Raw genomic sequence first — 16136 nt, 5'->3', positions numbered from 1 at the left:
TCCTGCCTCAGCCTCCTGAGTAGCTGGGACTACAGGCGCCCGCCACCACTCCCGGCTAGTTTTTTTTGTATTTTTAGTAGAGACGGGGTTTCACCGTGTTAGCCAGAATGGTCTCGATCTCCTGACCTTGTGATCCGCCCGCCTTGGCCTCCCAAAGTGCTGGGATTACAGGCGTGAGCCGCCGCGCCCGGCTATGATGAATGTTGTTAACACTTTGTAGGATGAAGTGGAAGTATACAGAAAAGCACTCACTTCCGGCCGCAAACACGAGTGTGCAGCCGCCTCAGGGAGATGCGCTCGTGACTGTTGGCCTGCTGTCCTCATGGAGCGTCTGACTGATGGGCAAACTGCCGTTATGCAGACTTAGCTATTTGGCCAATATTTTTCTTGAAAATGATTGGAATGAGCTTGTTATTTTAAGGAAAACAACTGCTCATATTTATACCAATGATAAAACTGAAACCTTCAAGTGAAAATTGGAATTTTGGAAAACTTTATTCATCACTGTGAGCTTGATACCTTCCCAATAAAAGACTTTTTTTAGATTCTTTTTTGTTTATATTATTTATAAAAAAGAAATAGAGACAAGGTCTCACTGTGTTACCCAGGCTGGTCTCGAACTGCTGGGCTCAAGCATTCATCCCCCTTTGACTTCCCAAAGTGGTGGGATTACAAGCGTGAGCTACTGCACCCAGCCAAAAGTCTTTTTTTTTTTTTATTCTATTTTTGAAACGGAGTCTCATTCTGTCACCCAAGCTGGAGTGCAGTGGCACGATCTCAGCTCACTGCACCCTCCACCTCCCAGGTTCAAGTGATTCTCCTGCCTCAGCCTCCCCAGTAGCTGGGATTACAGGCGCGCACCACCACACCTGGCTGATTTTAGTATTTTTAGTAGAGACATGGTTTCACCATATTGGTCAGGTTGGTCTCGAACTCCTGACCCCAAGTGATTCGCCTGCGTCGGGTTCCCAAAGTGCTGGGATTAAAGGCCAAAAGTCATTTTTGAGGAGATACATAGTGATATCAATGAACTGATCTGTTGATTCTATAGAATGAAATTTGTCAACATTTGGAAGCTTCACATAATTCAGTGAACAGCTGTCTTCCAGGTGACCAATGTATGACCTATAAAATCATGTGAGGGCAGAAAAACCACTAGTGCAGGGTAGATTGATGGTTTTTAGTGTCACGGTGTATGAAAATTTATTGTTACGAATCAGATTTCACATTGCAACTAAGCTTTAAGCAGCCACCACTTTGTGAATTGTAGTGTAGTATCCAAGAAGAATATCCACAAACATCTACATTTATTCTTAGCCAAAAGGCCAGGAAGTGACACAAATCTCTTAAAAGGCTGAGTATACTCCTCCCTTTTCTTGCTGTTTATCTGAGTGGGGCTGGGTGTTTGTCATGTCCTTCTGCCTGAACACAGGTCTCGGCAGAGTGTGGGCGTGGGGGGACGTGGAGACCCAGCGCTCTCCTTAGGAGCTGAACCGGAGAGGCCTGTGCAGCGCACAGGGTGGCACACTCTCCTCATTCATTATTTTGTTTTGGAAAGTAGTTATTTTAAAAATAAAAGTAATGTATGTTAGTAGTAATTGGTTTATTGTTTTTTAATGAATTAAATATTTGAAAATGTCTTAGTTTTCATTTCCTGTGTAGTACGTATCAGTTGATCTAAAAGCTCTTTGGGGTCTTCCACAGAGGTAAAGAGTGTGAGGGGCCGGCCGGGCGCGGTGGCTCAAGCCTGTAATCCCAGCACTTTGGGAGGCCGAGACGGGCGGATCACGAGGTCAGGAGATCGAGACCATCCTGGCTAACAAGGTGAAACCCCATCTCAACTAAAAAATACAAAAAAATAACTAGCCGGGCGAGGTGGCGGGCGCCTGTAGTCCCAGCTACTCGGGAGGCTGAGGCAGGAGAATGGCGTGAACCCGGGAGGCGGAGCTTGCAGTGAGCTGAGATCCGGCCACTGCATCCCAGCCTGGGCGACAGAGCGAGACTCCCTCTCAAAAAAAAAAAAAAAAAAAAAAAAAAAAAAGAGTGTGAGGGGCCATGGGACTGGAAGGTTGGAGAGGAAACCTGGGACCCATCAGCCTTTGCCACTGGCTCCCTCCCTCACTGGCGGCGAAGCTGAGCCTGGAGAGCCCTTCCAAGCTGTCGGGAAAGCCACCGGCGGAGCTCTGGCTCCTTGCTGGGCTCTCCTGGGCGTGGCAGGTGCTTTGCTAGTGGCCTTGGGCTTGGATCCTTGACAATGCTCTTTTTGGGGTCTGGGTGAGGGAGGGTGGAGGAGGTGGTGAGAACCCGCACTTTGGCATCAGGAAAGGGGGTTTTCTGTGGCCACCCCTTGTGGATTGCCCTGCACCCTCCTCTGTGCAGAGGTGGGGAGAGGCATTGCCTGTTTTGAGGGAGCCAAGATGCGGTGTATGAGAGTGAGGCTCCTTCGGAAAGCCCCGTGTGCATGGCGAGTAGTTAGGCATGTCTTCAGCTCTCACCCAGCCTCCCGGGGAGGAAAGGGCTCTCAGGGCGGGGGACTTTCTGCAGGAGATAGTAAAAAATTGAATTAAAAAGGTGATTCCAGCCTGGTCAACATGGCGAAACCCTGTCTCTACTAAAAATACCAAAAATTAGCCGGGTCTCGTCGTAGGCACCTGTAATCCCAGCTGCTCAGGAGGCTGAGACAGGAGAATTGCTTGAACCCGGGAGGCAGAGGTTGCAGTGGGCCGAGATCGTGCCACTGCACTCCAGACTGGGCAACAGAGTGAGACTCTGTCTCAAAAAAAAAAAAAAAAATCAAGGTGATTCCTAGAAGTACGGAAACTTCCAAGTAGGTGACAGCAAGGGGCTGTTTCCTGTTGTGAGCTGGGGGGGTTAATCCGCTGAACACACACTCTGCTCTCGATGCCACCAGTGGAGCTTTGCCCGCAGTCTCTGTCCACGCACCCCGGGCCACCGGGGAATGGATGTTGTCCATTTCATTGTCTCTCGCAGGTGATGCTGGCGCAGGGGTGGGTGGCGCCTGTCTGTGGGGCCCTTGCCTGCCTCTCCAAGGTGCTGGCGTGTTCTGTCGCTGAGCCACTCTGGAGCTTCAGTGTCCCTGGCATGGGTGACACTGCTGGGAGTGCCTCTGGGCTCCTTGCCTGTGCCCTTTTTTTTTCTCAGGATGGATTTCTGGAAGCAAGGCTACTTCTCAGTCCTATTTCCGAATCACTTCCTCAGTGAGTCCTCCCCAGGCTGCAGGTGCCGAGCGGGAGCATCACTCCTGCACGCCCATGCCTGTGGCATGCCCAGCTGATCAGGGCAGAGCAGCCCAGCTCAATTTCTTCGTTTAGGGCCATTGAGAGTTTCTTGTGTCACTTGAATTCCTCTTCTGGGAATTTTTAGTTGGTGCCATTTTGCTAAGTTTTCTGTTGAGTTCCAAGCCTCTCGTGGCACTGTGAATTTGCTGTGGGGTGCAGGTGGAGGCCCACGGCGGCTGGATCTGGAAATCCTTTCCCACCCCAACTGTGGTCCTGGTGGTTTTTTAGGTGGAGGTGGCTTTGTCCTCTTGCCGTGGCTCCCGCAGCTCAATGCTGGGCGGCTGCTCTCACTCTCAGCAAGGAAGACGGCCCCTCCCACACAGTTTGCAGGGATGGGCTGCTGTGTTCTTGTGGTTTTTCTCTCCTTGGAGTTGATACTTTAAACCATGTATCTCATCACCTGTTCTGGCACTTGCTGGCGTGTGGTGAAAGCTGAGGATGGGAGAGGCCATGGGGCTTTCTCCGTCCTCATCCGCCTGCAAGAGCTCTGACCAGCCTGGGCTCAAAGGGACCCTGTCCCTCCCACACTGCCTGCCCTGGTGTAGTTTATTATGAATTTCCCTTTGTTATTCCTCTGCGCTGTTTCCTGGTCACAGGCCTGCCTGTCAGAGTGGCTTCCTGCCGGCTCTGTGGTCCCTCCAGGCATTTCTGTGCTCTGTGCTTTCTGTGCTGTGGTGGATCGGGTCTTCCTCATCACATGTCCTTTTCAGGACCCTTCTTGATTTGTTTCTCTTTGTTTTAATCCCCACGTTGTGTGTGTTGATGGTGAAGTCCCTGGTGTGAGAGGAGGGTTGCACTTGCCCACATGCCGTACACTCCTCTTGCTTCAAACTCACAGGATGGGGTGTGTGTGAGGCCAGGCCCTGGGTCCTCCCTCTTGGGGCAGGCCTGGGCACCTCTGCCCAGGTCTAGGTGGGTCAGAGGTAGGGCTGGGTAAGCCCTGGGGGAGGATGCTGTGCCCCCAGCTTGGCCAGTCAGGTCTTCTTACAAGTGCTATTGGCCCTGTGTGCAGCCAGGCAGGCATGTGGATGTGCTCGGATATTTATTTGATCGTCTTATGCCTTCTTCAAATATAAAACATATTATTAGCCGGGCGTGGTGGCTCACTCCTGTAATCCCAACACTTTGGGAGGCCTAGGCAGGAGGATCACAAGGTCAGGAGATTGAGACCATCCTGGCTAACATGGTGAAACCCCGTCTCTGCTAAAAATACAAAAAATTAGCTGGGCGTGGTGGTGCACACCTGTAGTCCTAGCTACTTGGGAGGCTGAGGCAGGAGAATCGATCACTTGAACCTGGGAGGCAGAGGTTGCAGTGAGCCAAGATGGCGTGCCACTGCACTCCAGCCTGGGTGACAGAGCAAGACTCTGTTTCAAAAAAAAAAAGAAAAAAACAACCACACACATACATTATTTCTATAGTAGAACCTCAGATCAGGAATTTCAGTAAGAGCAAACAGAACACAAACCAGTAACTGTTAGCTTTAACCAAAAGAGGTAAACTGCAGACATTAAAATAGTATCTTGGGGCCAGGTGCCGTGTCTGATGCCTGTAATCCCAGCCCTTTGGGAGGCAGAGGCAGGCGGATTACTTGAGGACAGGAATTCGAGATCAGCCTGGCCAACAGGGTGAAACCCCGTCTCTACTAAAAATACAAAAAAGTTAGCCTGGCGAGCACAGTGGCTCACACTTTTAATCTCAGCACTTTGGGAGGCCGAGGCAGGTGGATCACGAGGTCAGGAGGTCGAGACCATCCTGGCTAACACGGTGAAACCCTGTCTCTACTAAAGATACAAAAAAAATTAGCTGGGCATGGTGGCAGGTGCCTGTAGTCCCACGCTACTCGGGAGACTAAGGCAGGAGAATGGTGTGAACCCAGGAGGCGGAGCTTGCAGTGAGCCAAGATCGCACCACTGCGCTCCAGCCTGGGAGCAACAGAGCAAGACTGTGTCTCAAAAAAAAAAAATTAGCTTGGCATGGTGGCATGCATCTGTAGCTCCAGCTACTCAGGAGGCTGAGGTGGGAGAATCTCTTGAACCCGGAGGCAGAGGGTGCAGTGAGCCGAGATCTCACCACTGCACTGCAGCCTGGGTGACAGAGTGAGACCCTATCTCAAGCAATCAATCAATAAATAAATTAATACATTGGCCAGGTGTAGTGGCTCATACCTGTAATCCCAGCACTGTGGGAGGCTGAGGCAGGAGGATTGCTTGAGCCCAGGAGTTCAAGGCCAGCCTGGGCAACATTAGCAGGACCCCGTCTCATAAAAAAAAGAAAAAAAGATTAGCTGGGCATGGTGATGTGTGCCTGTGGTCCCAGCTATTTGGGAGGCTGAGGTGGGAAAACGGCTTGGGCGCAGGAGATCGAGGCTACAGTGAGCTGTGGTGGCACCACTGCTTTCCAACCTGGATGACCGAGCAAGACTTTGTCTTTAAAAACAAAAATCTCTGAAGTCTCAGGAATCAAAAGTGAGGCGTGCTTGCTCATAAGGTATATCGAATCAAAGCCTGTATTTGAAAGTTGCTCTTTGAATTTCTGCCATCTCTGAATAAAAGTGTTTTACTATGATGGAAAAGCCAGAGGAGATGTTCTTACGGCAAGTCCAACTTGGGTCTTTCAGGGCTTTGTGATTATAAACTACTCTGCGGGTCCTGAGCGCTGAATCGAGGGCCCCAGCTTGCGGGGTAACTTGAGGGTGATCATCTCATCCAGCTGTTGACTCCACGGGCAGCCACCTTTCAGGAGGCAGTTCTGCGCCTCACCACAGCTTTGTTAAGGCAGCAATGACTGTGTCACCTGCCCGTTTCTGCGGCACGGTCCTCCCCAACCTCTTCCCTGCTGTGTGGATGCCACTGGCAGTGAGGGGACAACAGGCACTGTGTCTGGTATCTGCAGGCTCCGTTGCAAATACACATGAAGGCTCTGCATGGCAGTGGCGTGTGTGCTGGGTTACGTGTGGTGGTCTCTGCTCATCCCGAAGTGAGGCTGGCTCTGTGAGGAGAAGGCCAAGGCCACGAGGAGTTCATGTGGCAGGAGGAGCGTGGAGAATTTCTGTGTGTGATTTTCACGGGAGCATCTCTTTCTTGTTTCTTTCCACAGGCACCAGTTTGTAGAAAATAATTTAATACTAAAGATGGGCCCGGTGGATAAGCGGAAGGTGAGTGGTCAGTGGTCCCGATGCTCTGCACGCACGCCTGCATCTTCCCCGACTGCAGCTCAAGGGAGGGCAGCTTGGTGGTGTGGAATCCTTCCCTCTCTTGATTTGCATCAAACATCATCTCTGGATTTCATAGCTCGGGAAGGCTGTGAGCCCCTCGAGAAGCCGTGTGGAGCCACACACGTGGTGGTTAGGGCCGAACACAAGCATCCTCGGCACACTCCTGGGAGCCTGGGGCTGCCCGTCGTGAGGTTTCCATCAAGCTGAAGAGGCCACGTCTGATATCTTAGCCAGTGTTCTCACACTGCTTTAGAAGTGTTTCAAAACCATTTAAGGGTTATTCTTTATTTTATGGATTGAAGGGATCCAGCACTTAGCACATGGTCTGCGTGGAGCCAGGCAGGGGTGTGGATGTGCTCAGATATTTATTTGGTCATCTTGTACCTTCTTCAAATATAAATCATATTACTTCTGTAGTAGAACGTCAGATCAGGCATTTCAGTATGATCAGACAGAACACAAACCAGTAATGGTTAGCTTTAACGCTTGGTTAGAAAATATTCAACTCCAGGTGCTCACATGGGGCCACTTCCAAGCGCAGGCTCCTGGCCTCTGTTCCTAGCCGTGTGTCCTCCGCAGTCAAGGACCTTGGTGCGGGTGTATGGAGGCCAGTTCCCGAGAGCAGGCTCCTGTCCCAGGCAGAGCAGAGGGGCCAGGGGAGCCATGGGCCTGACCTGGATGGGCCTGAGCTGCAGCCCCTGTGACCTTAGAAACTGGGCCTGGTGGGGCAGGAAGTACCCTGCCCCTCGGTGAGTGCACAGGTGGTGGCGGTGGCCCTGTGCTCCGAGCAGCTCCGAGGGGCTGCCCAGCCCTCTAGGCTCCAGGAGATGCTGCCAGCACTGGCCTCTGAGGCCTGTTTTGTGTGTTTTGGTGTCAGGGTTTATTCGCACGACGACGACAGTTGTTGCTCACAGAAGGACCACATTTATATTACGTGGATCCTGTCAACAAAGTCCTGAAAGGTGAAATTCCTTGGTCACAAGAACTCCGACCAGAGGCCAAGAATTTTAAAACGTTCTTTGTCCACACGGTGAGTCTGTTCCCAGGGATTCTTGTGTGCAGGGTGATGGGAGGGCTTTGTAGCACGTGGGAAGCAGCCGCAGGCCTTGGCCAGAGGGAGCAGCGGGGATGGGGCAGCTGCCTTGCCCTTTCCGACATCCCAGATGCCCACACTAGCGCTCAGTCCTGAGGGGCAGGGGACGCCCGTGCTTGGTTTCAGTGTGGTGGTGACTGGGGTGTGGTCATCAGCCTGCATGTTTGCTTTCTGCTTGTGTGAAGAACCACCACACCCACGTGCTTCCAGGACTCGGAATGGCTGGTAGCAGGCAACGCACCAGGTTGGGGTGGGGGTTTTGGTGGGACTCCTTCGGGAACACTAAATGGCTTCTGTCTTTGCAGCCTAACAGGACGTATTATCTGATGGACCCCAGCGGGAACGCACACAAGTGGTGCAGGAAGATCCAGGAAGTTTGGAGGCAGCGATACCAGAGCCACCCAGATGCCGCTGTGCAGTGACGTGGCCTGTGGCCGGGCTGCCTTCGCTGCCAGGACACCTGCCCCAGCGCGGCTTGGCCGCCATCCGGGACGCTTCCAGACCACCTGCCAGCCATCACAAGGGGAACGCAGAGGCGGAAACCTTGTAGCATTTTTATTTAAAAGAAAAGAAGAAAAAACACACCCAACCACACAAAGAACAAAACCAGTAACAAACACAAAGGAATTCAGGGTCGCTTTGCTTGCTCTCTGTGCTCTGTGGAGGCCTCCATGTGCCCTCGTTGCCATGGGGACCCAGCTCCGTGCACGTCAGCCCAGTCCCACCCAGACTAGTGGACAGACCTGGTGTCACCAGCTTCTCCTAGCATCAGTCCGAACCATGCGCTCACCCTGCCCCAACTGTGTGCTGGTCCTGCTGTGGCCAAGGGGACCGGGTGTGTTTGGCTGTTTCTGCCCCTCCCACTGTGGTCCTGGAACTCTTCACCAGGGAGGGAGCCTCTGCGGCCCTGCCAGGGGGCCGCACCTCTCTGTGGAGGGAGCCTCTGTGCTTCTGTCATGTGCTCCCTTTCTTGCGTCTCCCTGTGTATGGCCCTTAGGCCTGGCTGGGCCCATTGCATATCCCTGTGGGGGCTCTGGTGGCAGGCTTTCTGTGGCCCCTGCGGTGTCGGCAGGCAGACTCGCGTGGTGAGGAGCGGGAGGGGTTGGAGTGGTGTGGGAGCAGGCTGCCGCGTGGAGGGTGCCGTCGAGGGCTCCGGATCCCTTGTCCTACTTAGCAGTGTTGGTCTCTGGGGCTGGAAGCCGAGCGCATGCTGGGAGCGGTACTGTCAGAGGTGAGCCCAATGAGTACCCAGCCAGCTCACTGCATGAGATAGGCCTGCCCCAAGCCCTGGGTGGGGCCAGGAGGTGCCTTGGAGAATCCAGCCAGAGCAGAGAGGGCCTGCTGACCTGTGTCTGGAGGAGAGAGGCCTGAGGACCTACTAAACGGTTTAAACGTCCAGGCCTCTCCAGTCAGTGAAGTAGGGTCTGAGAGAACCCTGGCCTCAGCAGACCCAGGGTGATTCTCCTGCAGACCACACCAGGGAGTGCAGGCACCACCATCACACACACCCCTTTTGTGCTGTGGCTAAAACTTCTCAGAGCCCACTCAGTTTCTACATCTCTGCATCAAAAATCTCACAGCCTTCTCATGCTGCCTGCTCATCTGGCCCCATAAAGAGTGGACTTTGCCAGTTGCTGTTGCACAGGAGGCGAGAACAGGACACTTCAACCCCAGCTTGCTGGTCTACTTTCCTCTGCCGGTTTTGGGGCTGTTTCCCTTTGATGCTTTGGTGGCCTTCCCTGCTGTACAGCACAGATAGGCCAGATGCATTTGTCCTTTGCCTAGCTGCTCCCCAGGCAGACACTGCTTCTGCTGGCCTGGCAGGTCTGGGTCCTCCTCTCCCTGCCCAGGTTGTCCCTGGAGGGCAGCCCTCAGTCCCGTGGGGGAGAGGCAGACATCGCTGCCCACAGACCTGCCTCTGACTCAACTGTGTCCACCCTCCCTGGTCCCTACCCCCAAAATCACAGATGACTCAGCAGTGACCCTGTGTGCCCGGCCAGGTCCAAACTGAGAGGGAAGGTGTCCTTTTCACACTGCTAATGATGAGAGTGGCTCTTTTTAGCTAGGCAAGTGCAGATGGGAGCCTGGACGGGGCAGAAATGTTCCCCAGGCCTTGCCTGCGGTTTCTGCCTGGGCCTTGGCTGCTGCTGTGTGTGAGCTGCACGTGAGCCTGTCACCGTGAGCTGGGACGAGCTGGGCCACACCTACCCTGGGGCGCCCCAGGGAGCAGGACGCTCCGGGGCCCAGCACGTTGCCCTGGGCCTGTGGCCGGAATCAAGTCCTCTCTCCTGCTGGCTTTTGGAAAGGCTTGGCTGTGTTGGGGAGTCTCTCTTGGTCCTTTCAGGAATTTCTGTTCAGGCTTACTCCTCCTTATCAGCTCTTTTATCCCTCTCAGAACGTCCTGTGTCTCCGTGTAGGAGAGTGGCTTCCTAACCCTCCTAACTGCACGTACAGGCACAGGAAAGACGTCTCAGGGCGTCTGGTTATAGGGAAACAAGGGGAGCAGGGACGTGGCTTTAATTGGAGCACTCGGCTGGGCTGCTTGGGGAGACTCTCCCGTGTGTTCTTCCTCTGGATAGAACCACCACCTCCTGGGCGTCACTGACAAGCTCCATCTTAACCTCCAAAGCCACAGAACTAGGGGCTCAGAGCCAGAGCTGGCAGCTGACAGCTGATGATGCCATTGCCTGAGCTCATGACAGCCAAGCCCTTCTGTGGGTCACCTTTCTCCTCACCCAGCCCCTTTCTCTTACCTTTTTAAAGGCTCGTGTGTTTTCTCTCTTTACCCTGCGCTTGCTCATGTCAACTCCAGTTTTATCCAGCACATCCTTAGAGCCATCACCTGGCATGCAGGTGCCTTACACTCTACGGTGGAACGTGGGGTACCGTGTGTCCACACAGACGTGCTTACATGGAATTACAGTTGTGGGTTTATCCAAGGTGAGGAAGATTTCACCTGCTGTTTAATAGACCTGGGGCCATGTGCCTCCCCCCACGTGGGCAAGGACAGGTGCAATGTCAGGACCACACTCTGTGGCTTCTCGGCACAAAGGGGAGGGGAGGGAGGCTGTGGTCGCTGCCGGCCTAGGTGCCCCAGGTGCCTTGCCTTTCTCTGGGACACAGCTGGGGGCTGGCTTCTGAGGGATTCTTTTCTCCCCTCTTTGGCCGCAGCCAGGGCGGTGGGCAGTCCTGGTGTGGAGCACAAGCCTCTCCACCGTAGTGAAATGGCTCTGCACCACGGCTACCACGTGGAACCTTAACTTGCGGAAGGCTTGTTAACAATTCTTTTTGAGAGAGATGGCTGGTCATGCCACAGCCGCTGGGGACTCCGCCTACTCCAGCCCTCTTGGGACACACTGTGGGATTTGCGGCCCTTCCCCAGAGGAATTGTGGAGACTGTCCCATGGCACAGACCCCCAGGCACCAGCACAGGGCTCTGGGTGACTCAGAACTGACATTTGTCTCTGACAAGATCAGCTGTAGGCTCGCCGCCCAGAGAAGACCACTGTGAGCATTTTGGCCTATATCCTGCCAAGCCATTTGTTCACTTTTTCAACTAAATTGGGAACATCCGACACACGCTGTTTGCATCGTCTTCTCACTTGATATTCTAAGCATTTTCCCATGTCATGAGTTTCTCAGAAACACGTTTTTAACAATTGTAGTGTTTAGTTGTCCATTTACTATAATTTATCTGACCATTTCCCTACTGTAAAATATTTAGACGGTTTCTGATTTTTCCACTATTTAAATAATGCTGTGATGAATATCCTTAAAATCTTCTGATTTCTTACTTTTTTCCCCCTTAGATGCCTAAAAGTGGTATTTTGAGGTCAAAGAGTTTGTTCATTTTAAATATATTTTTCTGTCTCTCTCTCAACCTTATGTTTAGATGCTCAGAGTTCAGTAGTAGAACCACCTTAGTTGTGTCCTGCAGATTCTGAACAAATCAGTTTCTGATAAACTGTGTGTGTTCCAAAGAATGTCTCAATAAGACCGCTCTTTATTTAAATGCTAAGAGGATGTCATTGCTGCAATCCATTTGTGGCCGATTTTTTCCAAGAGCCAGTTTCCTTGTTTTGGTTGCAAGAACCTGGCTCCGCCTGCATGTCAGCTCTCTGCCATCCCTGCTGCTGTGGCTTTCATGGGCTTGGCAGTATTTTCAGAATCTTGTACTTTGTGTCCACAATGGTACTGAATTTGCATCTGCACAGTCAGCAGAGATAACAAGTGTTGAACTGACCTTGCCACATGTTTAGTGAATGATTTGTAATTAAGTTTATAGACTCAGAAAGTACATTAGGCCATTTGGAATCAGTAGCAGAGCAAAGTCTCTACTTGAAAAAAACCATGTCGCTGATTGGGTTTTCCGAGTGTATTTGTCTCCCCGCTCCCGCCCCTGCTTCAGGCCTTAGTGGTTCAGAAGAGCCCGGCAGCCAGGCTGGCTTTTTCATTGTAGGGCGTGGTTGTCCCAGCTGGTGTAGATTTCAGGCCGTCTCTTCCCCACTCCCTGCCCACAGTATTGCAGATTGCCTGGCTGGCGGCAAGTCCAGACCACCTAAATTTGGTTGGATTTTTATTTCTCCACTTTAGTTGGGGTCCATTGATTGTACGGGGGAACATGCAGGAGGTTTTTCTAGGCACCGCGTTCAGTGCTGCTTCACTCTACCAGAGAGTATGGCCAAATAGCACAGAATTTGGTTTCTTGCCCTCCTCTGAAGCCTGAGGCCCCCTTGCCTGGCTGGTCCACAGAGCTGGGGTGCTCACTGCTGGGACTTCAGAGCGCAGCTGCTGTGAGAATACGGTGAAGGTACTATGTTCTGGAAGATGCTGTCATACACTTTTCCCCAGTTATTTTCAAACTCAAACCTGACATGAACCTATGTTGACTCACTGGGTGGGGTCCCTTCTTACGCAGCACACATGGCAAGTGCCTGAATTGGGGCTGGAGGCACTTCAGAGCCTCTGAGGGGCCACCACTTCTGGCCCAAAATCGCAGGGTTGTAGATGAGGCTGCCTGTGGAGAACTGATGTGAGGAGGAAGCTGTTTCCAACAAAGAGCACTTTGATCTGTTGCTATGGCTGTGGTGAGCACAACTGAACGAGCCTATGTGTGTACCTGAATTTTCCCCATAACTCATTTCTTCAATATGAAGAAACACCAAACTATGTACAGGGAACTTTTTACAAAAGGCAGACCTTTTTTTAGCCGTGTAACCCACGTAGCCTAACCATCTGGCAGAATGACTACAAATAGGGGTCATTGTGCTGGTAAAAGCCTCTATTATGACTGTAAGTTGGACGTTGGCAAAATTTAATTGTTACAGTATTTAGAGCTGCTGTAGCTGTTCCTTCACAACATAAAATAGGAGAAATGACGAGTACGTCTTTCAGGCGGGTGGCAGTCAGAACATGCGTAATCTCTACCTGGTCTGTAGCTGTAACTGTGATGTACAGGCAAAGCAAAAATTAAGAGACTTATGAAAACAATGCAATGATATTAGGATATACACTTTTGTATTTTTATTCTTATATAAGGTTATTTGCTGGCTATTGTTGGCCTCTAGTTCAGTCTGTGTTATTTAAATTCTAATATATGAATTATTTGGATTGAATTCATGTTCGGGGCCACGTTGTTGTATGTATTGATGTACAGCCTTGAATGTGAATAATTATTGTAAACTATATTTTACAACTTTTTTTCTGGCTTTATTATATAAATTTTCTATTGGGTCAGTGATTTAATCATATAATTTAATGAATCTCTTTTTTTTTTCCCAAATATATGTGCTTTAGGTGTAGTTACCAGATGATGAATTTTCCTCGTATGCTCAGTAGTCTTGTAATAAAAAGCATGTAGAGTGTAGATGTTTGCTGGCGTGGCTCTTCCTTTGACCCCCTCACGGAGTGGGGGCGCGGTTGGGGGTGGTTCGCTGCCAGTGCCCTCTAGCGTTGGCGCCCCAAACCCGGTTCCACTCCCGCCGGAAGCGGGCCCAGCCTGCTGCTTTTCCGGGTGGGAACTTCTGCCTGCCACGTGACGCTGCCGCGGGCGTTCTATAAGGGCAGACCTGTGGGCGGGAGAGAACGCAGAGGACGCTGTTGAAAGCCGGACCTTCCGGTGTAGCGGAGCTGTGGCGGGGCTTACTGGAATCGTGGCGGAGAATCACTGCGAGCTCCTGCGGAGTTCCTCCCACAGCCCGGGACGACCTCGGGGCGGGGCTGAGGTGGCTGCCTGTGCCGCCCTTAAAGGTGGGGCTCACGCCCTGGCACAGCGACCCGGAGCGTGTCCAACAGAGTCCGACTCAACGTCAGCGGCCCCTACTTCCTCACTACTCGGCAGACGCTGTGCTGGGACCCGAAATCCTTCCTGTACCGCTTGTGCCAGGCCAACCCGACCCGGACTCGGACAAGGTGAGAGCCGCACGGGGCAGCCAAAGGGTCTGGGCCGTCCGGGCCTGTGGCCGCCGCACACGCCCTGCTCTGCGCAGAGGAGACCTCAGCGGGAGCGGGGGACTCTCCTCCGGCTTCGAGCCCACGCTCCCTTGTCGCCATCTCGTCCCCAGCTTCCCCTGACCCCCTACCCTGGGAGGGGAGGGCGAGGATCGCGCGCTGGCGTCCACTGTTTCGAGGACACTGAGTCACTTCACCTTGGGGTGTCTCTACCTCGCGGTCTTTGCTTTTCGGTGGAGGCGGCTCGGCGTCCCTTTGCTGTGATTCTTCTTTTTCTCAGTAGGTTCTTTTGCCCAGGGTGTGTGAACGCCTTCTCTTCTCTGTCCTAGGGTACTTGCTGGCTCTGGAAACAACCCTTGTTGGTCTGTCCTTTCACATTCTGGACGTTTGAATTAACGCTGGCGTGGGTTGACATGGGCGGCCTCTTTTTCCCGGTGACTTGCATTTAGAGAGTTGGCGCTCCATCCTCTCCATCCACAGCACGCATCACCCACTCAGCACCTCTTAGAAGATGCATCCGTAGTGTATAGTATGATTATTCGAAGGGAATTTTGCTCATGTTAAGGGTTGCTTTAGGGTTGTCCAGGAAGAGCCAGGTAGGGAATCTTTCAGTCTGCTTTTTTTTTTTTTTTTTTTTTTTTTTTTTTTTTTTTTTTTTGAGACGGAGTCTCGCTGTGTCGCCCAGGCTGGAGTGCGGTGGCGCGATCTCGGCTCACTGCAAGCTCCGCCTCCCGGGTTCACGCCATTCTCCCGCCTCAGCCTCCCGAGTAGCTGGGACTACAGGCGCCCGCCACCTCGCCCGGCTAGTTTTTTGTATTTTTTAGTAGAGACGGGGTTTCACCACGTTAGCCAGGATGGTCTCGATCTCCTGACCTCGTGATCCGCCCGTCTCGGCCTCCCAAAGTGCTGGGATTACAGGCTTGAGCCACCGCGCCCAGCCTCAGTCTGCTTTCTAATTAGCTTAGTTTTCTCACTGTCTTCGCAAAAAGACAGGAATTTCCAGGTTAGTTTGCCGCTTGTCTTTCATCAAGCGAAATGCTCATGCTGTTGGGCAGATGGCAATAGAAACCTTTTATTACCTTTATTAAGAGTTGTAGAGCCGAGGAAGAGTGTCTTGGGAGTTGTGCAGGATTGAAACTTAGAAAAAAAAAGCCTGAAGAAGTTGTTACCTGTTTCTTCAAGGCAGTTCACAAGCCTTACACTAACTTTGCTGGGTCTGTCAGTTGAGCTTACATGATTGCGCTTGGCTTTGTGCCGTGGCAGCCAACATTTGCCATGCATGAGCCTTCCCAGAAAGGCTGGGATCCCTCTTCAAGTTTGAGAAGCCTGACTGAGACCATTCTCAGCATGGCATGACCATGATCAGGAAAAGAGAATCTGGAGTTACTGCTAAGGCCGCCTTGTGGGTAGAAATGAGGGTTTGAGATGCCAACACTCCTGACTCTCCCCACAACTTCCAACTGTTTCCATTGCTCATTTGACCAAGCCGTCTCCTCAGAGAATTGACTCCCAGGAAATGACAGTATAGGCTTTTGTTAGCTGTGATTTTCCTTTCATAAGGGTGGGTGTATGTTTTACTGTTTGGTTTTTCTTTTTAAATAGCAGGGCTTAGTGGTCACTCCCTTGCCTTTCTACTCAAGCATTCCTGTTTTGTATGTGAAATTAGATTTTAAATTGCTCTTGTCAATTGGGTTCTTTGAGGCAACGTCTGTCTATTCAGCACTGGAGCACTTGATTGAGAGCTGATTAACTTTAGCACAGTTAAGGTGGTTCATCCCTTTATTTTACAGTTCCTTAAGACTTTGTTAAAAATTATGGGCTGGGCTCGGTGGCTCACACCTGTAATCTCAACAGTTTGGGAGGCCGAGGCAGGTGGATCTCGTTGGAAACCAGCCGGGCCAATATGGTGACGCCCCGTCTCTAGTCAAAATACAAAAAATGAGTTGGGCGTGGTGGCAGGTGCCTGTAGTCCCAGCTACTCCGGAGGCTGAGGCAGAAGAATCGCTTGAATCCGGGAGGCAGAGGTTGCAGTGAGTCAAGATCACATCACTGCACTCCAGCTTGGACGATAGAGCAA

At 51.9% G+C, this 16136-nt stretch overlaps 2 protein-coding genes across 2 annotated transcripts in view; one reads left to right on the top strand and one right to left on the bottom strand.

The window, feature by feature from the left end:
- Positions 1 to 8240, top strand: part of LOC126944637 (3-phosphoinositide-dependent protein kinase 1) — a 72274-nt gene extending 64034 nt beyond the window's left edge. The window contains exons 12-14 of the mRNA XM_050774338.1: positions 6399 to 6456; positions 7394 to 7546; positions 7915 to 8240. Coding sequence (XP_050630295.1) covers positions 6399 to 6456; positions 7394 to 7546; positions 7915 to 8031 — 328 coding nt within the window. The 3' untranslated portion in view covers positions 8032 to 8240. The remainder of the gene's footprint in view (positions 1 to 6398; positions 6457 to 7393; positions 7547 to 7914) is intronic.
- A 3957-nt stretch (positions 8241 to 12197) lies between these two features.
- The window catches only part of LOC126944712 (3-phosphoinositide-dependent protein kinase 1-like), a 66506-nt gene continuing 62567 nt past the window's right edge, over positions 12198 to 16136 (bottom strand). The window contains 1 exon segment of the mRNA XM_050774500.1: positions 12198 to 13677. Coding sequence (XP_050630457.1) covers positions 13335 to 13677 — 343 coding nt within the window. The 3' untranslated portion in view covers positions 12198 to 13334.

Source organism: Macaca thibetana, chromosome 20, assembly GCF_024542745.1.
Source record: "Macaca thibetana thibetana isolate TM-01 chromosome 20, ASM2454274v1, whole genome shotgun sequence".
NCBI classification, from domain to species: Eukaryota; Metazoa; Chordata; class Mammalia; order Primates; family Cercopithecidae; genus Macaca; species Macaca thibetana.
The sequence above is the reverse complement of the archived record's forward strand: the minus strand, read 5'-3'. Positions and strand labels throughout refer to the sequence as shown.